General features: G+C 44.2%; 1 protein-coding gene across 2 annotated transcripts; it reads left to right on the forward strand.

Annotated features, from left to right (window-relative positions):
* The first annotated feature begins 3573 nt into the window (after positions 1-3573).
* On the forward strand, positions 3574-25977 carry MTHFSD (methenyltetrahydrofolate synthetase domain containing). 2 transcript variants are annotated; one of them, XM_075008445.1, is made up of 8 exons: positions 3574-3649; positions 4234-4337; positions 5122-5235; positions 6600-6713; positions 12328-12418; positions 13607-13719; positions 14955-15080; positions 23864-25977. In XM_075008445.1, the coding sequence occupies exons 1-8, from the start codon at positions 3622-3624 to the stop codon at positions 24389-24391; spliced, it is 1218 nt and encodes a 405-aa protein (XP_074864546.1). In that variant the 5' UTR covers positions 3574-3621; the 3' UTR covers positions 24392-25977. The 2 variants fall into 2 exon arrangements, with proteins under 2 accessions (XP_074864546.1, XP_074864545.1); XM_075008444.1 differs by lacking the exon at positions 5122-5235 and adding an exon at positions 5286-5399.

The following is a 25977-nucleotide window of genomic DNA, read 5'->3' on the forward strand; positions in this document are numbered from 1 at the left end:
TAACCCAGCAGTCTACAACTGGGGATTACAAGGTATATTTTTACTCGGTCTTAATAAGAACAATATAAACGGTTACATGGCCCAAATTCATTCACAATGGTGATATTCTTCCTGAAATGGAATATACAAAGGCACATGCTGTCCCATAAATTTTAAAGTGAAAATCAGTGGGGAGTTGGGCTTAAAAACTGAGAACACACCGTAACCTGAAAATGAGAAATATCATGGTCTTTCATTTGATTCCATGCTATATCTGGAAAAATATATTAGTAGAAAAAAATCCCACAACCCAATTACATTTTCATTTAAATCCAGTAGTTTATTAACAGAGCAATGTAAAATCGTTGCACTGAATTTCCATTTTCTATACTATTTGAAATAGCAATTTTCTCTCTTACATGTAATGGAATATTTAGTTAATATATTTATTATTTGTAGAATTAAAATATTCCAAAAATGACTCAGGAAAGACAGAGTTTCAAAAATCTTAACATTCCCGTATCAAGTGAAATACAAGGTCATGGGAACAATGAAACCCAAGTTTATTCTAAAGGGTGGTGCTGGGAGCAGGCTGATGAGTTTGGGCTCTAATCTGCTTGGGTTGGATTGTACTGATTCATATACACAGTCAGAACTGTTTGTTATGGTGCCAACCAGAAAGTGAAACAAATTAGGATGCTCCTTTCTGAACAGTTACAGATGTACTCCTGGGCAGATATGAATGTGTTCTCTCTTTACCATTGCACTTGATTACGCAAGTGTTTTCTCTGACAAACCTGTATAAATAAAAGTAAAAGAAGTCAGCTCTTCAGGAAACTTCTTCTGCTATCCACCATCAGGAGTTCATTCTGCACTTCTAGGTATCAATATGAATGTGTTTGGTTAAATGGATCAGAACAGTACCAATAACTCTGGAACCTGATTCTCTTTCTGTTGAAATCTATGATGAAGCTCACACTGACTTCAATAAAAGAAATTAATGTGTATAGCCTACAATGCGATCCACCCAAGACACCCAGAGTGCCACTGAAGCCAATGGTTCCCCAGCCAGACATAACAAACACTACAAGAGAATGTATATTTGGAGCCCAACCCTTCACTTACAATTCATGTGAAACTCCCAATAACATTGACAACTGATTTATTTGTCTTTGTAGTTCAAGATTGGTTCTTGATGAGTTATTTCAACTTCTCTTTAATTTCAGGGTCAATGAAATATCCTCATACTGATGGAGCAGAGTCTTTAGAAGGATATGCAGGTCTTGATCGCTACAGACCTCCAACAGAGTTTCCTCTGGCTTTGCCCTGCCCAGGCATAGTTCACCATCCCTCTCTGACAACTGAAATGCCTTTAATTATCATCTCCCCTTTAGAAATTGGAGGATGGTCCCATGGAGCAGTCAAGGACTTGGGAAATTTGCATCTTAGCCCCCACACAGATTTGTGGTGTGGCCTTGGGCTAAGGTGACCACATTGCCTTATGGCAAATACAGGACACCAGCTTCTGGTGACAGGGGGCTGCTGTTCCATATCAGGGCTCCTCAGTGATGGGGGGCAGCCACCAAGGATGGGACTCCACAGCCTTTTGATGAGTGGGAGTGGAGGATGGGGGCTGTGCAACCTCAGAGCAGGGAGGCACCAGGGAATGAGGCAACCACCTTGTGGTAGAGCTCACCAGCCGTGGGATCTGCCTTGGGGTGTGTCTGGGAATGGGGCAGCCTCCCAGTGGAGGAGCTCCCTGGGAGTAGGGGCTGACACCTCAAGACACCAGGTGCCAGGGAACAGAAGCCCCACAACACACCAGACAATTTGCTCATTTTCTTAGAAAAGTTGGGCTGCTTGCCAGACAGCTGAAATAAGGGACTGTCCCGGGAAAACCAGGACAGGTGGTCATTGTCACTTCGACAGGCTGCTTAGCAGCATAGAGCCTTAGTTTACCATCTATAAAAGGGGGCTGGTAGCAGAGCCATACTTACCCATACACTGAGTACACAGCTGTGTAGGGCACTTGAAAATTTGGGGCACTGCTGGGTTTTACTCTCCACTCACCTGCCTCTTCCTATCATTGTTTGTGGCTCTGCTTCCTCAGGAGAGGATCTAAATAACTTAAAGTGAAAGAGCCTTCCAGAGCCGCTAGAAGAACCTGTGAATGAACCACTGAAGTGGTAATGACGCCATTTAACAGGTATGCACCAATTCCGGGCATAGACCATGGGTGCACAAAGTAGAGGGGGGCAGGAAATTTCATAGGAGGGGCTCCAAGCAGGATGGCTGCTAGGTCCGAGGGAGGTGACCATCCGTCCTGTTTTTTGCGGGACAGTCCTGGATTTGGGCGCCAAAAAGGCATCTCTACTTACTTTAGAAAAGGGACTAATTGTCCTGTGTTTCCCGCCAGCAACTGTGCAGGTGCAACTGCTGGCTGGAGAGCAGGGAGCCAGCAGGTTAGCCTACGTTCCCCTTCCCCAGGGCTTGGGGAAGCGTGGGCGGGGAGTACGGGTGGCTGCCGCATCCCTGCCGCTTCCCTGGGATTCAAGAAAGGCAAGGGGAAGGCACCATGGCTGTCCCATCCCTGCTGCTTCCTCGGTGCTCAGGGAGGGCGGGTGACTGCTGTCTCCTTCCCTGATCCATGGGGCTTGGAGGTGCCAAGAGGAGCCACTCTTCCCCTTGTATCTCCCTGTCTCGTTCTTGGGACAGGGAGATACGGTTGCCCGGGTCTGAGGCTCACCCATCTCATTAAAAATGTTGAAATACTTTACTGTTTTATATATCCAACAAGAACCAGAGGGGTCGCCGAGTGAGTCTCCATCTTCAAAAACAGGAAGTCCTGTGGCACCTTACGGACTAACAGATACTTTGGAGCATAAGCTTTCATAGGTCTTTGCCCACCAAAGCTTATGATCCCTACAAGGTGCCACAGGACTTGTTGTTGTTTTATGTCTGTGTATTCACATTTACATACCAATTCACAAACTTTTTGCATTTCACGCCCTTACTTTTTTTTCATGTGCAGAAAGCTTTTTGTTTTTAATATATGAAGATAACTGGAATTTCCATCACTTTGGATGACATTAGACAGGTTAGGGCCTGAAGGAAGGAGGCTGCTAATTGCACGGACGAAAAAGTGGGGGCCAATGTAAAAAGTTTGCTCACCCCTGGCGGAGACTGTCGGTTTCGGCACCGGCCGCGTTAGCGGACAGGAGCTTGGTTTAAAATGGGATTTTAAGCCATTTCATTAGTGTGCTGCTCAGCGGCATAAAGCCACGTGCTTTAAAAAGCTGCCACCCGCACCCCCTCGGCTGCCCCGGGGAGCCCCTTGCTGAGCACTGCGTGGGGGGCTCCGAAAGGCTCAGGTGTGGGGAAGCTCAGGCAGGGGCCCAGGCGGGACAGTCCCATTGTCTGCCCAAGAGCCCAAGAAACCCAACGCCGAGGAGGGGTCCCCTGGGTCAGGGCAGGGGGAGACTGGAGCCCCCTTCCGTGCTTCGCGGGAGAACCAAGCCACGCCCCGGCGGAGGGCGCTCGTCCTCTCCCGGCCGCCGTAGTCGCTGCGGCCACGTGGGGCGGCCAGCTGAGAGGGCGGGACTGGGCTGAGAGCCCCTCCGCCGCCGCGCGCTGGTTGCGGGCATGGAGGCGGGGGTGCGGCTCAGCGCCGGTAGGAGCTGTCGGCGGTCCGCGGGGAGGGGCCTTGGGCCTCACGTGGGGGTGTTTGGAGAGGCGGGGGGACCATAGCCCCGGAGGGGGCTGAGAGGCTGTGAGGGGGATAGCCCCAGGGCGTGGGGGGTGCGGTAGCACCGTGGCCGGGTGAGAGGTGTGGGGGACTAGCACCAGGATGGGGTGTGAGTGCACACAAGCCCTGCAGCGGGGGTACAGCTCTGTGACCAGGGAGACTAGACAAGGTGGAAATGTTTGTCTCCAGGCTGAACAAGAGAGAGTTCTGCAGGGAGGGGGTCCCCGTGACCACACTGATGGTGGGGTCAGACCGGGGGTTGCAAAGCTTTTCAGCACCTTAATGTGCACGAGCGCTTTGTGCCACTCATCTTCCCTCCCCATCAGAGTAACTGAAGTAGCTGAGATCTGCAAGGGCTACTTTCCGGGTGGGTGTCCAGTGCGTCCTCGACACTCTGTTGTGGTGCAACTAACTTTTATCTCACTGGCCTGGCACTCTGTATTCTAGTCTATTCTAGAATAATTCATTAGTGCATTGCCTTTATTCTGTTCCTTACTGCCTTTGGTAAGGTGCCTCCAAATGGGACATCCGAGAGAAGATTTGGGACTATATGGAAGCAAATAATCTGGCTGATTTCCCACGACCAGTGCATCACCGCATCCCCAATTTCAAGGTATGGTATTGCCTTTCCTCAGAAATGAATAATATGCATTTCTGTTGTATGCCAAATGAAACATTCTCTTGGCTGGAAATGCACTTCTTTTAATGATATGTTGCATTTGTGTAAAATCAAATGCAACTGGGCGTTCTGATATATATCACAAATTGTCTGTCAATCATGCATCCAAAGAGGCTGCACAGTTTGTGAATAACCATAGTGGATGGGATAGGTTGAGAGAAAAATCAGATTAATCATTGTGAAATGTAATTGGAAAATTTGAAGGTGGTATGTGTCATATTCCTAAATACTGCATATGCATGCTTTTTATCAGTAAATTTCACAATCTTTTAGGTGTACATCATTACCCCATTTTATGAACTGAAGCACAGAGAAGCTCTGGCCAAGGTTCTCCAGGAAAGCCAGTAGTGGGGATAAGAAGTGTGGGAAGTGGACAGGAGAAACTCTCCTGTCGACTACCTTCACTCCTCACAAACCCATATAGTACTGAGATACGAGGGGCACCTTCAGTGCTTGATTTCGTGTGTCTTTACTAGACCCATTAAAATGAACCCTGGAAATCAAACTCTGGAGCATCAATCTCCCAGTAGGTGAAGACAAGCACAAAATGTTATATAATCTGAGACATTTCACATTTAGCACGAAGTTCTCAGTCCCACAGGTCAGCATTAGAAGAAGGGAATTAAAGTGCTTTGCTTGATAGGAAGTGTGAGTTGCCTCTCTCAGCTCTGGAAGCTTGTGAGAAACCTGATGACATGCTGCTGTCTTACGAAAACAGGGTGCATCGCATGCTGCCAGTAGGCTCCCAGGTTTACAGGAGTTCCAAACTGCCAAGACCATTAAAGTAAACCCTGATGCTCCCCAGAGGATGGCTCGTTTTCTAACACTGGAAGTAAGTGACAGTCAGCCTTTTCTTTTTTTCATAAACTTCTCTTGATGCAGGATTCTCCCCAGGCTTGCCAGGCACTCCGAGAGCTAGAACTGTTCAACAGAACAAGTGAGGTTAAAGTGGACCCTGACAAACCGCTAGAAGGAGTTCGGCTAGTGACATTACAGGTAACTGACCCTTCTCTGAGAGAGGGTGCTGTGTTAGCAGATCATTTTGCGAAAGGCATTCCTGCACCAGTGACATGACAGCTTTACAAGTAAGCGGGATTGCCACTTGTACAAATGGAGAAACTGAGGCACTCAGCAAGTCCATGGGAGAAGTTAGACTAGAACTCCGGAAAAACAGCCCTCTGCCCTCATCACTAGCTTCTTTCTCTTCCTCAGGTTCAGCTTTTCACAGCAAAATGAAAATATTCTCTGTGTAGCCGTATGTCTTCAGGGTATCATAGGCAGTAGCTGTGGGTTAAAAATAACTCTCAGAGCCCCCAGGACTTTGATATGTCATGATTAGAGCCCTGCAGCGATACAAATCTCTCCCTGTGGATGCAGATATTCGTAGATAGACATCGGTATTCGCAGATCCACACAGTTCAACAGCCAAGAGACAAAGAAGAGGAGGGTGGTCCTGTCGCTCCCCTCAGGAACCAAAACCCTGCACTGGCAGCTCCTGTTGGATGTGTGGCTGTACTGTACCCAGCCCCTCTACCAGCATCTCCTGGTTGGGATTGTACAACCCTTCTGAAGGCAGCACAGTGGCATGGCTCGGAGGAACAATTGGCGTGGGGTGCTGGTTCCTGGGCATGACAGGCCATACTCCTCTCCATTGGCCACAATGTCTCTAGGGAGCAGAGCCCTGCAGATGTGCTGATAGTGATCTCTCTCTGTGGATATATGCATTCATTGGTAGACATTTGTATCCGTGCAGGGCTCTAGCCATGATACATGTTGGCAAAAAGTCTAAATAAATAAAATCCAGGTTAAATTGCATCCATAACTCCCTAAGTATAATGTAACGTCTGTTAATGTACCACGTTTCACACCGACTATCTGGGACCAGCATGTGATGGAAACTAGATTCTTCCCTTGGCACAGTTGAGAATGATCTTACATTTAGATTAGATCCTGCAGTTTCATGTTCATTTTTGGAAGAAATAATTTTCTCTGATTTCATTTTCTTGCTTATTGGTAAGGATTAATTTGCAAGTAGTAGGAATTATTTATTTGTACAAAGGCAATTCTGTATATTTGCCCAAAGGAGCACTGGTCTTTGTGCTGAAACACATGACAGGAAAGGACTTTTTTCTGTATATTTGAGAAAAATAAACCTGTTCCCTCATTCTGACTATTGATGGGTTTCTGTTTTCACAGGCAAGGAAAACTTTGTTGGTTCCAACACCACGACTGAGAACTGGGCTGTTTAATAAAATTGTCCCACCCCCAGGAGCAACTAAAGAGATCCTGAGAATATGTGCAACCTCTCAAGTAGGTATTAGGAGTGGGGTGAGTCTAATTCAGAAGAAAGGAGTGGTAGCTTTGAAGTTAAGATGCAGCCCAGCAGTTACGAAGCTCTTCCCTGGGTAGCTTTATTCAAACCATTTAATATTAGCCTTTAAGACAGGGATGATGATATTTAACTTCTGTGTTGTCTTTATCTTGTAAATTGTTCAGCAGTGGACTAACTTTTCCTAGATAAATATGTAACTAGCACAATGGGCCCCAAGCCTCCAGACACTGCCAGAGCACAGATAACAAAAGGAGAATCTAAAGTTGTTGCTGAGATTCAGAAAAGTATAGTGAACATTTTTTATCCATATTTTCACTTTTAATGAACTCCCAGTTTGGGCCCGGGCCTACAGGTATTGAAATAACACACACAGAATTATACTCATGATAGAAGCTAGCTAGAAGTTGGATCTTTCAGGTCTATTACCAGATAGCTGGTGCTCACGGTATTTCAGCCCCTGCCTGGCTTTCCCAAATAGCGTAGATAAGCTTGAAACAATCTCAACCTTTTGTGTATTCTTATGAACCCTAAAACTGTTTAGAGATGCGCTGTTGTTTTGCTCTTTGTTTTTTGGGGAGGGAAGGGGGTTTGAATTTTTTTTAACTAAAACTGAAGTGGTGCAGAAATATCTATTCTCTATGGCTTTATTTATCTGGATCCCTACAATAATGTTTCAGAGGCTATATTTACACACTTAATATCCACAGAGTCTAATTCATTGTTTTGGGCTTGTCTCACATAGTTGAACCTCTGTGCTTTGAAAACCTAGATGGGAGAGTATTTAATGTTTTTAGCTTGTTGCTTGATCTGCTTAATAAAATGTTTATGATGATTCATACTTTGGTTGGGGGGAGGCGTGGTAAGGAAGAAGCAGATCTTTGTACCTTTTTAACTCAAGGGAAATGAGCAAAAAGCATCCAAATACACTGATTCCTATCATTCAGTGGATGTGCAGAAAAAGTCAATGAGTCAATAATAAGCAATCCTGGAGCACCTTAAAGACTACTAAACTTGTATATAATTCATGAGCTTTTTGTGTGTAAGGCCCACTTCCTCAGAAGCTCATTACCTGTAAATAAATTTGTTAGTCTTTAAGGTGTTACAGGACTGTTTGTTGATTTGTGAAAGTACAAACACCACACTACCCTTCCACCTCTGAATGAATCACTTTTAATTGTCAAGGGATGCTTTGCTGCCCCCTAGTGTAAAAATGTCAAATGCCTTAAGTGAGTGAGTATGCCACAGAAATCTGTATTATATCGTCTGTTTCTAGGTTTAAAACAAAAGTGTAGCATTTTTTCAGGTAATCGGCCAACCACAGCTAGAAGAAAGGAAAAGAATGCAATTTAAAGACATCAATTCAAACACAGATTCCTTTATATCATTTGGGAACTGAAAATGTGTAAAACTCTAAAATGAGCTTCTCTGTTAAGAGTTCTATTGAGACTGTTCATTTATTAAAACTGCTAAGAGCTGGAAGTTGTACCAGTAGAAGTAGGCATCCTTCGATCCCGAGGGATCATGGGTTTGCGCCCCAGTTGGACTGATTCGAGCAGCGTCTTCTGTGGTTGTGCAATCCAATCCGGGAGTGGCAGTCCTTCTCACACTGTGAGCAGCAGTAGGCAGATGTCGCTCTGGTATCACGGGCACGGATCTTCCTGAGGTCTGTCCTGTCTTCTGCTTCCTTCACCAAGGTAGTTGCGTACATAGCAAGAGCTTCCTTCACTCCCTGTTTCCAGGCATGCCTGTCTGAGGCGAGCGAATGCCAGGTGTTCACACTGATAGAGAGAGCTGAGGTCACACTTGCACGTGTCCTTGTAGCGCAATTTAGGTAGCCCTTTTGGCCTCTTTCCAGACGCCAGTTCGCTAAAGAGGAGGTCCTTCGGTATTCGGCCATCCGTCACGCGTGAGACATGGCCCAGCCAGCGCATACGCTTCTGTTTGAGAAGGGTGAACATGGAGGCGGTGCCTGCCTTCTCAAGCACCGCGCTATTGGGGACCTTGTCCTGCCATGAGATACCGAGTATGCACCTAAGGACTTTGCGCTCAAAACAAGAGCAGCGGCGGAAGTTGTACCATATGTCATTCAAATGATGATTTTCTCTTGGCCTGCTGCGTGATCTCATATCTGACCTTTGACCTTTCTGATATGTCTGTGGTATTTCTCAGGGAAACCTATACCAGTGAATGAAGTCATGGTGCGTATCATGCAGCTTGAATTCACAAAGCTCAGTACATACAGTCCGCACTGCATCTCTGGGAGATAGACAAGTATTCTCTCCGTTTTTCAGAGGGAGAAACTCTGCCACGAAGAGCTGCTCTTCACAGGCATTATTTTATTCTAAGCTGTGAACATTTGTTTTTATTGTGGGTGTCGACCCAATGTAAAAAAGAAAGGTTTGTCATCTGGATCAGATGTGAGATGGGTGTCCATCTTACCCTTTACAAACACGTGAATTGCCTTGAATTAGTCCTGAAATACAAATATCTAGCAAAGGCCAAACTAAAGAAGAGAAACTCCCATGTTTTGAGTGCCCCCCCCCCCTGTTTTTGGACGCCTGGATTTAGAGTTCTGAGTTTCAAAGGTGTTGAGTATCCACAGCTCAGGAAATATGTCTTGAAGAGATGCTGTAGAGAAGGTAGGGGACAAAAAATGTTCATTACTGTTGGCAGTAACAGGTACTGCCATATCCTATTTTCTGAACTAGAGTTTGCTCTGGGTGTCTCAGCTTGAGACCATTACATCAGAGATGATGCGGACATCGAAATGTGACGAGGAAGGAAAGTTCAGGAGCAAGCCTGGGTCATACTGGAGGAGTACTCCGCAGCTGGTGGCTGCAGCACACTGGTGTGCCATGAAGCAGCGCTTAGTGTGCCTCAGAGCCACATGCTGGGAGTGTCATCTGCCACTCTGTGCACGTACCCCACCATTTGGTGGGAGAAGCACATGGTGACAGCAGCGTCATTTTCTCTGGGGCGGTGGTGGCAGCTCTGGTGGGTTGCTGACATTGAGTTAAAGCGGGGGGTGGGGTGTGCTAGGGCTGCCTGGCTCTGGGGGAGGGGTATGGGGTTAGAGTGGGGCACAGAGGATGTCTGGTTCTGGGGGGTGAGGCGGGGATGGGTTGGGTTGTATATATTGGGTGTGCCATGAAATTATAACGAGTGCTGCGGCGTGCCACAAAGTGATAAAGGTTTCTGAGCACTACACTAGAGTATTCGTTGAGGGATAATTGGTGTGCAGAGAGAGATATCTAGTGGCTAACACATAAGACAGATAGCCAGATGATCCAGATTCCATTCTTGGCTGTAACAGGCAAGCTTTTTGTATAACCTTGGGAAAATAATTTACACATCTACACATGAAGTTAATCCAGAATCAGGCAGCATCTGAATTAGAAGTGAATTAACTCTTCTTGATTAACTCTAACCTAGTCTGTACATAAAGTTAAGCTGCTCTGGCTATCTCATTCAGCGCTGTGAATGATTCCACTGCTGAGACCTGCAGTTAGGCGGACCTAATCTCCAATGGCAGAAGAATTGTTTCATTAACCTGACTGCTGATGGATTTACTCCCTTGATAGAAAAGCCCCTTCTGTCAACACAGGAAGTATCCACTTATGGCGTTACAGTATAGCTGCAACATCATAGTTATGCTGCTACAGCATTCATGTGTCCTAGCATGTAGACATTCTTATGCCAAAAAGAAGTGTTTTATTCCACATTCAGTTAAAACCAATTCTACACTCGTTGCAGAAGGTTGAACGCTTAGATTCGATCTTCCGGGGTGCTGTTTTACACAAAACGGTGCATTCCAGGGTTAATGTCAACCCCAGAACTCTTTGTGAGTCTCAGGGATTAAGGAATGGTGACAGAGGAGCACTCCCATCGGCATTCTGCAGTAGGAATAGGGACAAATATCAACAGCTGCAAAATTAATTTTTGGTACGCGACCGGCATATCTAAGATTGCGTAGCAGCCATCAATATTCCAGGAGAGTGTAGGCCCAGCCATAGCTAATCATGACTCGGGTTCCATGTCTAACATGGAGGTGGTGGAAGTCACAGATTCCATGACCTTCTGTGACTTCTGCAGAAGTTGGTGTAGCTGTCTGTCTCCAGGGACAGCCATAACAACTGCAGCCCAGGTCTACCCCAGCAGTGATCCCCAAGCATCCAGCCAAAACAACTGTGGTCTGTGGCCCCAGGCAGTTTTCCCCAGCTGGGGCAGCTGCAGTCTGTGGCCTCTGTAAGTGGTCCCTGGGTGGCCAATTGGAGCAGCTGCAGTGCCTTGGCATCTGGCCCCAGGCACCCTGGGTACTCCACCTCCACTACAGCATCCCTCCTGCACCCCACACTCCCTCCAATATTTAGTCACAGATATGTTTATTGATGTTATGGATAGGTCACAGGCTGTAAATTTTTTTATTGCCCATGACCTGTCCCTGAGGTTTACTAAAAATACCCATGACTAAATTGTAGCCATATTCACCAATACCTTCCCATATAGACAAGCCTGTAATGCTCTGAACTTCAGCTGTCCCATTTGTAAACTGAAGTTTACACTTCCCTATTTCACAGAAGTATTGTGAGGATTTATTTGTTGACAACCTTTAAAGCCCTTTGTGATCCTTCTGTGGCTGGAACCATGCATTGCCATTAATTGCTATTTGCCAAGTTTTCTAAGAGAGTAGCCTAAAGTTAGGCTTCAAATGCAAATTTAGGCGGTTAAATAAGTAGCTTGGTTTTTAAAAGTGATGAACGGCTTCTACTGAAGTACACCAAAAGCACCAACGTTTTAGTACATGTTGAATTTCTCTAATTCATCACCCTCGGTACCTCATCTTGCCTGATTTCAGGGGGAGGGATAGCTCAGCGTTTTGTGCATTGGCCTGCTAAACCCAGACTCATGAGTTCAGTCCTTCAGGAGGCTGTTTGGGGTAAATAGATTTTCAACAAAAAAAATCTGTCAGGGATGGTGCTTGATCCTGCCAAAAGGGCAGGGGACTGGACTCAATGACCTTCTGAGGCCCTTTCGGGTTCTGTTAGGTACATATCTCCTTATATCTATTTATCCATCTGTATCTTACATCTTGACTGGTGCAGGACAACAGAATTTGCTGGACCATGGGAGGTCAATATTGTATAGCACGTTACCAACACTTTCACTGCTTACCGAGCAATTAGAAGACAATTTGGGGCAAATTAGAGCTAAATAACAGCACAGAACACTGAGAGCAAGGACTGATGGCTGTAAATAAACTTTATGGGACCATGGGCGACTTTGCCACACCCATGATAAGTCGTCATCCGGCTAACTAAAATGGTGCTGTATTATGGATGTTGCTGGTGAAGAGTGTTCTGGATTAGTGAAGTTCAACTGATAGAAAATGTATTGCAGAATTTTAACTTGCTGGATCCATAGAAAATAACATTCCAGGCTTCAATATTTGGTTGTATATAGGAAGAAACATTTCGGGGATTGGTTATTTATTCGGCTTGAGGCAAAGCGGCTTGGTTATTTTTTGTTGTGGTGCCTTACTGAATTGGAAGTGAGACACTGTGTGCACCCTTAAAATCATGTTTTTCTTCTTAGGGGGTAAAGAATTACAGTGTGCCAATAGGTCTGGATGCAAAAGTCCAAGTGGACCTGGTTGTTGTAGGATCGGTGGCTGTTTCTGAACAAGGTAGGGGTAAATGCTGCTCAATATATTAGAGTTCGTGGGGGGGAGGTTGGAGGGAAGTCAGTTCCTTTTGTCTTACCTTTAAGGACAATCCCTTTCCATGTGAGGAGATTCTGGTCTCACTCCGTCTCCTAAAGGCAGATATATGTAAAGATGCCATCACTATTCAGTCCCTCTGCTGGGAGTCTAATAGTGGTGTTACAACACATTGGCTGGTGTGTGTTCATGGTGCAGTTGCACTGCTTTCAACAGAGGTCTGTTGGGAGGCACTGTATTTTCAGTTGAACAGCCCTGAGGGCAGATCTGGACTGACGCTACAGAAGGTTTCTCCAGGACTAAGCAGCGCCCTGTTGGGTGGAGGGGCAGCATAACGGACTTACATTGTAGCTACCCATTCTCCATCTCTCTGGGGAATAACCTTAGTGTAGTGACAGTGAAAGACTTCATCAGCATTGTGTTCACTTGCAAAAAAAGACAGTCCACTCTTTCTGAAGCCTAACCATTTTCATCCTTGGGTTCACTGGTCCCTACTCCTGAGTCCCGCCTGGTACAGACAGGTTCTTAGAATATCACTCTGTGCATGTTGAATAGTAACAGAGAGATAGCCGTGCTAGTCAATATACTATCAAAACAAAAAAGCAGTCCAGTAGCACTTTAAAGACTAACTTGAAAGAGAGGCTGCTGAACTCTCTTTTATATTGAAATTTGACCCATTAACACGTGGCTTGAACTGGGATGGGAATTTTCTGGGTGATTATAGGGGCTCATTTGCATACTTGGCTTAATCTAATTCTTGACTATCCCCGCCCCTTCTGCCCCTCTACTCTCTGATTTGCTCACCTTGATCATTTTTTTTCTGATTTGTCCACCTTGATTACTGTTTTTGGTTCTCTGTGCCTTAAATATTGAGTCTGTTCTGGTATGGCTATGGTCTGAAGAAGTGGGTCTGTCCCACAAAACCTCATCACCTAATAAATTATTTTGTTAGCCTTTAAAGTGCTACTGGACTGCTTTTTTGTTTTGATAGTTTATAGACTAGCACGGCTTTCTCTGTTACTATTCAACAAAATAATGCTTTGTGTTTCAGATATCTGTTGCTTTTTTTGCACGCCTTCCACATCATTACTGCCATCTCTTGCACTCTGCTGCCCTCAAGTGTTAACTAGCTTGCTTCTTATTTGTACATTTCAGGCTGGAGAATTGGGAAAGGGGAAGGCTTTGCTGATATGGAGTATGGTATGATGGCGTCAATGGGAGCAGTCAGAGAGGACACCCCCGTAGTTACTGTTGTGCATGACTGCCAGGTGAGCTGAAGATCCCACTCTGAAAGCACATCTGCAATCATTTGATACCTTGTAGTTTATGGGTGTATTAAGCAACTGAGATTAGAACTGGATAGATTCTGGATTCTTTTGGATGAATTATTTGTCCGAAAATGCAGTTTCAGGATGATCAACACCAGTGTTTTTCAACCATTGTTTATAAAGTACCTTTTTTTTTAAAAAAAATAAAGAAAAAGTACCCCCCTGACTTGTCTCACATACCCTTAAAGGTACACATACAACTAGGTCAAAAACATGATCCTAATGTAATCTGAGATTTTGAAACAAGGGCCATTCAACCTTTCCAGATTACTGCACCCTTTTCAGGAGTCAGATTTGTTTTGCATACCACCAAGTTACTCTTCACTTAAAAACTACTAACCTACAAAGACATGCAAAAATATCATGGAAGACTACTACTGAAACTTTGCTGACTTGCTACTGTCTTATCAAATGAATGAATTGTAAGAGATATATTGTATTTACAGTTCAGCATAAGGCCTGTGACTCAGTAGAAACAAGTCGTTGTCTGAACTTTTGGATTGTACTGACTTTACTAGTGTTTTTATGTAGCCTGTTGTAAAACTAGGCAACTATCTACATGAGTTTATGTACCCCCTGGAAGACCTGAGTATACCCCCAATGGTACATCTACACTTGGTTGAGAAATGCTGATCAACACTATTTGCAAATTCAGGTCAAATTCAGCTGAATAAAAAATGAAGCAGCGGGTTGGTAAACTGTTCCTTTCAACCTCTTCAGAATGATACATTTCAGCTTTTCATTTCAAAACCACATTTCATTTCAGAAATCCAGCTAGAAGCTCTTAGAAAATAATTAGGGGCAAAAGGTATTTTTTTAAAAAAAAAGCTTACTGGTTCAAATGGAACAGTGTATTTTCCATTTCTTTTTTTATTGAGGAAAATCCAAAATATTTTCACTTTGGTCAACCCCCAAATGTATTTTTTCTTTCAGGCTTCAAACTGGAAAGGACAAAGTAGTTACTCAGTTCTAGTTGTAACTGCTAATAGTGCATAATGGTACTTTGTGTGCGTAAATGTAGGGTTGTTCGAGTGTGGATCTGCTTATCCTGTCATCTTAAGGGAGAGAGACTTGGTATCTGGGAAGCTGTCTGGAGTGATACTTCCCATGCGAAGTCACAGTTCTCATGGGTTTGTTCTATTTACTTACCAAATTTCTCTTCCCTCTGCTTCTAGGTGGTTGACATTGCAGAAGAGCTGCTTGAGGACCATGATTTAACTGTGGATTACATCCTTACTCCAACAAGGACTATTAAAACGGGCTGCAAACGACCAAAACCACAAGGAATAATATGGCATAAGGTAGGTTACTTCTGCTAAAGGTGACTTGATGAGACAAAATCTTTACTCCTGAACTTGATCGTATACCGTCTCCTTCTACACATCATTACCCCTTCTGGAATGTGTATCCTCTGAACTATCTCTGAGAATGCCATTTCTATCTAACAAACACTGTATATAGCTGGTGTGATCATTCCTGTAGCATCCCAATAATAGTGATGTGGAATCTGTCTGTTGCATTAGAAATACTAGGAAAGTGAGAGAAATGTTTGAAAGATGCGAACAAGCAAAGAGACATGTTTTCAGTTATCTGGTTATTGTATATGATAGTGGCAAAAACAAGACATGCTATTGAAGGGGAACTATCCTGTACTATGGATTTGAAATTGAGCCCCAGAAGGGCAGCATCTTAGCTGGCTTAAATTGTCGTAGCTCTGCTGAAGTCAGTAAAGCTATGACAACTGGCAGCAGCTGAGGATCTGCCCCACAGAGTGTGTCTTGCCTCTTCAGTGCTCATTGAAGTGGATTCTGTTCCTTTCCATGAGACAGTACGGCAGGAACCATAAATCCAGAGGGAGGCCATCCATTTTTGCAGGAAAAGTAAGTGTGCATTTTATGAAATAGCGGTAGGTTTTTTCATTGCCCCTGGCGGTTAGGTGCAGGATTTATTTTAAAAAGATATATTAATTTGTAGTTCAAGCTTGTAGAATAGTACAGAAAGCAATTTCTAAATCCTTTCATGCACTAACATGATGAATTCATGATGCTAGAATTATGTTGATTGGTCGTTTGAATGATTATCACATTCTGCAAGTGACATTTACAAATCCAAACAGTTTCACCAATGTTCACACTAATGATTTCTGTCTAAATGTTCCTATTGGAAAGGGCTTTATATATAATTTGATTTCTTTATTGTTTTCCTCTTTAAAATTCTTAAGTCATCTGACCTGGAAGAGAGTTTTGCATAGTTTTAAAATCTTGTCTCTCTCACCAACAAATGTTGGGGTAATAAAAGATATTCCTTCCCCCACCATGTCTCTCTTAAATCATCCTTTCAAGTAGCAGAAAGACCACTATATGACAATTAAGTGACAGTGTGCCCATGACACACAATAGCAATTTGTTTGTGTAAAGTATCCAGGAAATACTTGTAAGAGATAAATACTTTTTATAGAAGCCAAGATCATTTGGCATACACTTTACAAATTTAGACTTTTTATTCTGTTTGCAAATAACTTACCTACAATAAATAACTGCACCAACTCATTTATGTTTGTAGCATGAGGGAATATTCCAAGTTAACAAGAGTTCCTTTTATGTTAGCTAAGGTTGCCAGATTTGAACTTTCAAAAAAGAGGACAACCCTACGAGGGAGTGAATCTATATCAGTATCTACCAACTCACATTGTATTAATGTAAAAAAGCAGTCCTATAGCAAGCTCATCACCTAATAAATAATATTGCTAGTCTTTAAGGTGCTACAGGACTGCTTTTTTGTTTTTGTGAAGATACAGACTAACATGACTACCTCTCCATGATTGTTTTAATGTGTTACAGTATATCTAATACGTTAGTACAACATGATATATTCTAACACATTCATACAAGTGAGTTGATAACTACTGAAAGCTTTCGGGGGTGTCCTCTTTTTTTTTTTTATGTGGTAACCCTAGTGTAAGTGCATTTCATAAGTGAAATATTTCACATAGATTTTTTTTTTTGTACTTTGGCTCATTTAATGGAATTGTTTGAAGTCCCAGCTCTTGTTTCCCATCCATCTTGCCAGCCTGGCTTTGATCACCTTTTCCCTCCGTGTCAGAATTCAACCTCAATACATTGCCTTGCTAACAGTTCTCTCAACTTCCCTTCACCAGCTAAATCGGCAAAGGTCTGGAGAAGACAAAATCTCCTGAAAAGTCCTTTAATCTTTGTGCTGCTTTTGACACGCTCCCAGACGAGGTTTGTCTGTGGCTAACCTATGTATCAAAATGGATGCGGTCTTTGCATTGCTTCTCTTTTCTTCACTGAACTGGGAGAGATTAAAGACCTGCCAGATAACAGAGCTTGGGACAGAGGATTGCCGGCACTTAAGGCACTTCCATCTGTTCAGATTGTAATTCAATCAGACATATTTTATCAAACCATGCTAGTCCTAGGCTGCGCCAGAAACGATTGTGTTTCCAGTGGTGATGTTCACACTTGGGTGAGAGTCCCTGTTTTCTCATCGTTGCTTGATTTGTATTCATTACTGTTTGTGTCTTATTTGTTCAGCACGGGATGGATATCGTTTTCACCACATATTAACAAGTATACCTATTAGGAATGCTTTCAGTAAAACAGCCTGATGTAAATCAGGGAAGCGGGTGGAAGGACTCTCATTGATGTCAGTTGGCTTTGGATCAGGCCCTAGTTCTACCAAGGTTTATTTGTAACCAAAAAGTTAGAAGAGCAGGTGAAATTGTATTGACACACTCTCGCACACAACTGTTGTTTATGCAGTGCCATAGAGGTTTGTTATTTTAGATGCAAAAAACGAAAAGACATGAGCAGTGTTCCCTGTAAGCTGAGTGCTTGGGCGGCCGCCCAGCTGATTAGCAGAGTGGGCACAGCCACCCATAGTGGGCACTATGTGTTTCTATGAGTATTGCACATCTTGGTACGTACAAAAAATTTTTTTCTGCCTATTAGTGGGAACACTGGAAGCGAGTCAAAATTTTCAAAGCTGGTGCTTGAATTTAGGTTCTTTTTTTTTTTTGGCCCATATTTGGGCACCTGCATAAAAGTGACCCAATTTTCAAAGGTTCTGAGCACCCCCAGCTTTCCTCACCTTCAAAGAGACTCCTGGGTGTTAATTTTCTCTGAAAATCCAGCCATTTGTAATGCTGATGCAGTGAAATGCATAGTGAAAACCTTTCTGTCATTGACTAACCCCTCCTCGCCTCCAAAGAGCTCTCATATCTTGCAGGATCCAACCCTTATTTAGAACCGTAAATTGTAATGCAGATCCAGCCTTGATAGTTTTGACCATAGACCTTATCCTGAAGTACTAGCAACTGACGTCATATGAGTGGAGCCCTCCACGGATACAGAATTGGTATCCACATCCGCAAAAGTGGTCTGCAGAGATCTACGTCTGTGAATGCAGATACCCATGGATATAAAAGGGATAGCCACAATTTTGCAGGGTTCTAGAATCAAAATGTATACCCTCACCCCATCTGCAAAAATGAGCCACGCATATCTGCATCTATAAAGTATATATCTTTAGATTTGCAGAGCTCTGTGTATGGGCTGGAAATGAGATAGGGAAAAGATTGCATTGTACAAGAGGATGGTGGACAAGAAGGGATTTGGGAACGAAGGGAAAGAAATTGAAGACCTACTGTACAGAAATGCTGCAGCTTGTTAATTGTGCCACCTAGGATGCAACAGTGGTAATACTATCTTTCCCTACCTCACCATCAGTATTTGCACTATTGAGACCTGAATGCTGATGGACCAAGACTGTGGTGTGTGGGCAGGTCCTCTTTAGATTTCTATTCCACTGCATGGCAGCAACCATCCATGTTTTTGGTATAACTAAAAGGACAACCGATTTCAGGCTTGTTAATTCATTGGAAACAAAGTAACATGAATTCTTGGTTTTTGTTACTTTGTCATAGTGGGATTTCCATGTGAGTAACTGCTGCACATAGCGTTTCAGAGCTTGGAGGGCTAATTAATCTGTAGGTTTTAACTATGGGCTTTTGTTTTGACTATGGGAGTGTTCGTCCATTGGCTCATGTCTCCCAACCCTTTATCCTTTTCTCCTTCAACTCCTGGCTTTGCCATTGCATTCCTGTATCTTTCAGCAAAAGTAAATTAGCCAAGAGGTAGTAGATAACACTACTCAACTTCTAAACAGGATGTCTTGTCATTGGATTGTAGTTTGAGTGTATTGTTCATTGAGGGATGCTTATGAGATGTGTAAATTACCTTGTAACAAAAGTTTACTTTTCAGAAACATGGCTTGCACAAGCTAAGGCACCAATGAAATAAGCATTTATTTAAAGCTGGGTATTCCTGCTTGCAAACGCTGGGTTACTGCCAAGCTAAACATTGCCAAGAGAGATGTGCCGAAATTTGGTGTTAGGCAAGTAGGTATTAGCAAACATGCTTTGTTTTCAGCATTCGTACATGGTACATGGATTTAAAACTGAGAGGCAGAGTGAAAAAATGTACGTGTCCCACAATGTTCCCTCAAACGTCTTCTATCCGTGAGTGGAATAAATTTTGTGTGTGTCATGGCGGGTGCAGATGGACACCACCAGTAGCAACACAGGCTGTGGATGTGGGCGCTCTGCTCATCATCAGGGTGGAATTTGAATCTCTCCTGAGTGGCTGTCCAAGCACACAGCTTATAGGGATGATTGGTGTCATACACTGCACACCCCAATGATAAAAGTGAAATGACATTTTCAGACACATTTCAGGTTTGCTTGCCACTTGGAATCTAGGCAGAGTGGGATTAAAAATGATGATTCAGACCCTTGCCTGGTGTGACTTAGCATTGCTGCATGAACAATGCCAGTTTATACCAGCTGAGGATCAGGCCAGCTGATTTTTACCACAGCCTGCCTTCTGCCACAGGATAATTGTTGAGGGCCAAGACGTTTGTTGTAATAAAAGGAAATGCACTTGACACCTTCCAACAAGGAAGACACAACGAATTGCTGGAATTTGGATCATTCAGGGTCTTTGAAAGACTTCTGGATTCTTTAGTAGTATCTGACTGTACAACGGCTTAATTCTCTTCAGAAGCACCAAGAGTGATCGCAGGCCATGTGGCAAGGTGGGAGAGGGACTCGGCTCCGTGCCCCAAAAGGGGTGGGGCCAAGAGCGGACGGGGTGAAGCCCAGAGCGTGCAGCCCCCACCACTGTCGAGACTGCAGCACTGCCCCCTTCCTGCAGCTGCACATAGCAGCGTTGCTGCAGCAGTTCAAAGGGGCTGGAACTCCAGCTGCTAAAGTAGCAGCCAAAGCTCCAGGACCCTTTGAAACCCCGGGCTGGGGGCAACTCCTCCCTTTGCCCACCCTCTCCCCTGTTCCCCGTTGTTGTCGAGCCTGATTCTTTTCCACTTATATCAATTTAATACTCCTCCATCCCCCACAAATCTCAGAGCACTTTGGACAGTTGACTAAATTACCATCCTTTTACAGCAGGAGATTAAATGACTTACCCAGGGCTGTCCTTAGGATATTTGGGGCCCTATGCAGTCCTATAAACTGATGCTCCTTAATTAAACCTGGGGGGGGAATGGACAGGGCTAGTGAGGTGTGATTTTTATAATCTTTAGCAACACACTAATGAAATATTTTCAACCAAATTGTAAACTAAGGTCCTGTCAATTAACCCAATAAATTCAGAAACAGACAGTCCGTACCTGGGGTTGGCACATGTCTGTGAAATGGCCTCATTACCATTTGAATGGCTCTTTCACGGGCTCATGGTCTGCAAACAGCTCTTTGTCACTTGTAAGGTAACTAGAAGCCGATCCACAGATAAGAGATAGGAGGAGGCAGGCCAGCGGACATTAAGATCTAACGGTGCCCTACGTTTTCAGATGCCTCACGCAGCTGCATATTCTGTGTATAGTTAAGGGTGGGCCTGGACTTACCCGGACCACCTACTGAGCCCGTGGCAGTGGGAGTAGAACCCGCACCACCTAGCTCTCAGTTCTGTGCTTTCACCACTAGATGAGGCTGGGAAGCTGCTGAACGTGTCAAACCAGGAAATGGACAGTTTGGAGGAGGAGGCTGCCCATGGATTCCTGCCGCTTCCAAATAAATCACTGTAGCTCTCGAGATGAAAGTAGCTTTTGCATGATTATAATTAGCAACACATTGTCCTACCACAGAAGAGCTCTCTCTTTCGTATTTTACAAAGGAGCAAACAGCTTATTTCCCTTCTCCTCCCAAACCACTCAGCTTCTCCACGCGTGGCTTTGTTGAATCCATACACTGAAATCCCAAACTGTGTCATCTTTTTTATTGAATAGGGAGGAGAGGAAGTTAGATATTTTCGTTGCACTGCTCCTGAAATGACTAGCAAGATTCCTGTGGCCCTGCTCCCATCATGTGAACGAAAGGCCTATTGGGAGGCAGAAACAGGGTGGTTCTTTGGCTTGTGAAGGACTATTAGGATGTGAGGAATTGTTGGTTACGCACACTGTGTTCCATATAAGCTGGGTCCAGGAGAGATTCAGATGTTGTCAAGCTGATTAGCAGAGCGCCTACAGCCAGCAGCCTGTGTTTCTGCTGATGGTGCACATCGCATTTGCCTTGGTGCACACAACAAAATTTATTCCACACATCAGTCGGAAAAATTAGAAGAAATATTTTATGCATCTCCATTAGGAAGAATGGTTTTGGAGAGCAGGATTATCTGGGACAGGACAGCATGGATCTGCAGCTATGAGCGCTTCTCATCTGCCCTAGGCTTTTATTCTATGTTTATTGGCAGTGAATCTCAGAGTGAGCTTTCCTGGTACAAGAAGGAAGCTGTAGGGAGTCCTCAGTCATGTCCCTGGATGGTGTCAAGGTCCTGCAGTTACCTGAGGGACTTCAGAATTGCATGTTTCATTTAAAAAGAACATTTCTAACCATTGTGGACACAAAGAGAAGCTTGAAAACCTCACCCAAGTGTAACTGGTGCCTCCTAGAGTTTGCAACCAGCCTGAAACAATACCTCAGAGAGAGATGAACTGCTTTGATTAACTTTAACTCCAAACCTGCTAGCAACCCAAGGCTGGGGAGGGCCATATCAGAGCTGGGGGCTGGCTCTGGAAGACAGGGAAAGTCCCTGTTGGGAACTTTTGAGCTAAGTTTGACTATAGGGTGAAAGAAACTGTACACTTGCTCCATAATAGGCTGGCCTTGTTTTGTTGTTACAGGAGCGATTAGTTACATGAGTATAAAAAATGTTTTTCTTGTTTGGTTTAATTAGCATAGAGCTGTGCGTTTCACATGGAGACTTGACAGAGGACAACAAATGTTCCCAATAGTTCGCCAGGAAAAACAAAGTAAGATGGCGTAAGCCATTAGTCTAATGTCACATTGCCCTGCACAGTGGAGGATGCTGTCAGTTTCAGCAGTCTGAAAGTATGTGGCAGAGAAAAATGCACCTCTCCAAGGATCAGTGGAGTCATAACTCATCAGAATATGAAAATAGCATGTACCTTCCAGGGTGCGAAGGTTCCCAGGGCTGCTACAGAAACACGTACATCACTGAACTGGCCGATTGTGTAAGCTTTTAGAAAAATGGTGGCACAGTTAAAAAAAAAAAAAAAAAAAAAAAGAATTTTTGCTTGTTAACTTTCGCTGTCAGCCTACGCGGGGCCATAATGAAGGCAGCTTCTCTTTTAAACTAATTGTTCTCATTTTATCACTGGGTTGTCTATGAACTATTAGGCCAAAACTAGAAGAAACCAGGCCTGACTTTTGGGCTGTGCCTGAAAATAAAACTTTTTGAGCTTCACAAACCGAAATACTGAAGTGCAACGTGCAAACCCTGAAGCGGCCTTTGTTGAATGGCCTCCTCTGTGTCCTAGGTGGACCGTGAGCCCTTACCTGCTCTCACCTCCCAGCAGCAAGTTCTCGGCAACTGTCTGGGCCTGTTTCCCCTGTAGTTCACTGAGATGGAGTTCACATGGTACCCTGGTACTCCACTAATTTCAGGTGGCAGATCTCCTGGAGGCTAAACATATTTCTTATCCACAAGCTCATCAACAGACAAGCAAGCAGCGTTCCTTCCCTTTCCAGCAGCAACAGTGGCTTTGTTAGAGACTGAGTACCCGACCATGCTATACAGCAAGTAGACATTCTTGAGTTTCCTCCAAGGCGTGGGCTGCAGCCTAGGTTATTTCGTGGCCCAGGCTGGTACCAGTCAGCATGGAGAATAGGAATCTTTCCTGGACCACTGCTGATGAGGCTTATCATAACTGAGGCATGATGGAGAAAGAGAGCAGGCCTCTTTCTAAAGACCATCTGTGCTTAAATATCCAGGCAAAGTAGTTGACGACCACACCTACCCCAATGACTTTAAGAATGCTAGGGGAGGAAAGCATGCAGGGATGCACAGAGTGTAACAGAAAGATGGATGTGCCTGTGTAACCCCAGAAAGACTGAGACCACTTGCAAGAGAGAGTGAAGTCTCTGCTCTGCAGCCTTGGCTTAGGGCCAGCTGGCTTTTAGCTCATGCAGTAGAGCACCTAGCTTTAGCCCCTAAAGTCACAGATTCATTCCCTTCTGCCGATGGCTTGGTTCCTTTGGCCTTACACCTGTGACTGGGGGAAATTAGGGGTTAGGGTGTGGGGAGAGAGAGCCCGATGACTTGTCAGGGGAAGATGTTAATACAGTTTTGGTCAGTTTCTACTGGGGAGACCTTGTGGGAGGCAGTTGTTGTGTTGTATATTATATGTGTTAAACTCTGTCACATGCAGAATCTTGTGTTGATGCAACATTAAGGCTGCAAATTCAAATGTATGCAAATAAACAAATTCCAGAGTCATCCTAGCTGTGAGTTGATTGATAATGTTCTGCTGGATCTGCTTTATGCAGCTTGCATAGTGACTAGTGTTAATTGTTGCCCTGCCACCTATGTTTATGGGATAACTTCAGAAGTCAGCCCCACCATTAGTAAAGTTTGTTGAATCCTCTGGGCACTTTGAATGATGATGACAAAATGACATCAGAGTCCAATCTGGCCATATATGTTGGGTTAACTTAAAAAAAATCAAACTTGTTTCTGTCTTAATTTTTTAGATCAGCTATGAGATGCTGGAAAAAATCCCGATCCTAAAGAATCTTCGCCACAGAGAGAGCCAGGCAGGCAAAGATGTTACCCTGAAAGATGAACATCCAGACTTTCCAAATGCCAGGAAGCCAGTGGACTTGGATGAAAACACCAAGCCTGGAAATACAAACCTGCCAGCTGAGTCTGCCTCTGCTCTAGTTGGACATTGCTGTGTTGGAAATAATCCTTTAAGTACCAAATCAGGCACACATGGTGCACTCACCACTGTCTATGTAGGTAACATACCTCCAGGCACAAGAGTGAGTGAGTTAAAGAGCGCTTTAAGAGAATTCCAGGCAGTCCCTTTGCGGCTCAGTTGGCAGGGAGCGCAGCACAGGGCTTTTCTTGATTACACGGATAAAATAACTGCTGAGAACGTCCTAGCCTCTTTGAAAGGCTTAAGCCTCAGGGGTCATACTTTGCGAGTTGAGCTGGCCAAGAACCAGAGAAGCAAAGGGCAAGTTGCATTCAGTGAACAGAGAAACAAATACAAATAGAAACAATAGGCATATCTTCATTGCTCAGCAAGAATCCAGCCTAATTTTTCCAGGATCTCAGCACAACCTCTAACTCGGAGGGCTAAACGGTATCAAACAATAAATTTAAAAGCCAGCTTTTCAAACCAATTATGCATACGGTTGCACAGTTGTGCTGATTGTTTCTGCAAGCGTGCACGCAAATCAAGTATTTGTATATGCACATGACAAATTGGATTTTCTTTTCATACTGTTATTCAGTGTTCAGTTACCAGTAGTTGTGGTGCACTAGATAGGTGTGTCATTGTGCATGCATACCGACACACACATTTGTTTGCACACATGTGTGGTTTGAAAAGCTGCCCCAAGGTCTTGGTGTGCCCACAGTTCTAGCCAGAAGCCTATAGTCTGTCATTGGCACAGCAATGAATTGCCCCTCTGCATGCATATCTGGAGGTGAGCTTTAGAAAACGTGCTCTGTGTGATACAAAACTTCCTGTACAAGATCCAATCCTCTGAGATGCTAAGGAGAGCTGGCTAGGAAAATTCACCTCACCCCCAGCATTTGGAAAATTGCCAGTTTTTAAAGAATATGTGTCGCATATTTTTGGCTTTTTGAGCTTTGCAATGTAATTTTGTGAGCGGTGGAAAAAGACTTCACAGAAATGTTTTGTTGAAAGCAGCTTTTCAGTGCCATTGGGTGGCTTGTGATTTGGAGGGAGGATGTGTTTTGTTTGGGTTTTTCTTACCTTTCGTGCTGAGCCTCCTCAAGGCCTGTCGACTTCAGCTGACCGTGACAGCACTCCGTGCCCCCTCTTTCAACGCTCTCTCAAGTTGTGTTGATTTTAGTCTGGGCTGGGAGATAAGACAACTGAGTTTTCTTTCGGGCTATTTTAGGTGCCTTTTTCACAGTTAGAATGGTATGCAACTATTTTCAAGACCGTGTGCCTGATCCTTCTCTGACATCTGCCGATATAAATTAAACATAACTCTGTTGACCTGAGTGGAGTTATATTAATGTTAAACTGGTGTAAAGGAGAGAACGTTCACAGCCTCGACCTATGGTAGCTGCTTAGGCAGGCCTGCCAGCAGCGGGAGGGGAGGAACAAAATAGAGCAGTTGCCCATGAGGCTGGCATTTCAAAGGGGCCTGGAACTCTGGCCGCCCCCACTGCTGTAATAATAGCACCGGTGGGAGCTCTGGGCCCCTTGAAATGCTGTGGCAGCACTGTGCCACTGCTCCTTGTGCATTCTGAGGGAGCATTGGGAGGTGAGGTGGGCAGGGCTGACTTCCCTAAGCCCCGCCCCTTCAACCTTGGTTCCACCCTAGACTCCCCTCCCACCTTGTTCCCAGGCTCACTGTAGCTCTTGGCCTCGCTATGCTTTGGTATAAAGTTATTTAAAAAGTTAGTAAAGTATTAGCACAGCCTATTCAATCTGTGCCTTCTTATTACCAATACAGAACTGCAGTCTTCTTTTGTATCTGTGATGCCAGATGTTGAAACAGGTTTGAGCACAGAGTGCTACAGAAAAATTTTCCAGACAGGTAGATGCCATCTTCTACATGCAAATGCGCCTGCATTTACAGAATAAAACAGAATTAGGATT

The sequence above is a fragment of the Carettochelys insculpta genome, chromosome 14 (genome assembly GCF_033958435.1).
Source record: "Carettochelys insculpta isolate YL-2023 chromosome 14, ASM3395843v1, whole genome shotgun sequence".
Lineage (NCBI taxonomy): Eukaryota > Metazoa > Chordata > Testudines > Carettochelyidae > Carettochelys > Carettochelys insculpta.

Bases quoted from the DNA above. Each gene is read 5' to 3' on its own strand.
- MTHFSD (XM_075008445.1), top strand. From the start codon at position 3,622: ATGGAGGCGGGGGTGCGGCTCAGCGCCG. The intron at 13,720-14,954 runs GTGAGCTGAAGA...CTCTGCTTCTAG, and splicing joins CTGTTGTGCATGACTGCCAG to GTGGTTGACATTGCAGAAGA. The intron at 15,081-23,863 runs GTAGGTTACTTC...TTAATTTTTTAG, and splicing joins AAGGAATAATATGGCATAAG to ATCAGCTATGAGATGCTGGA.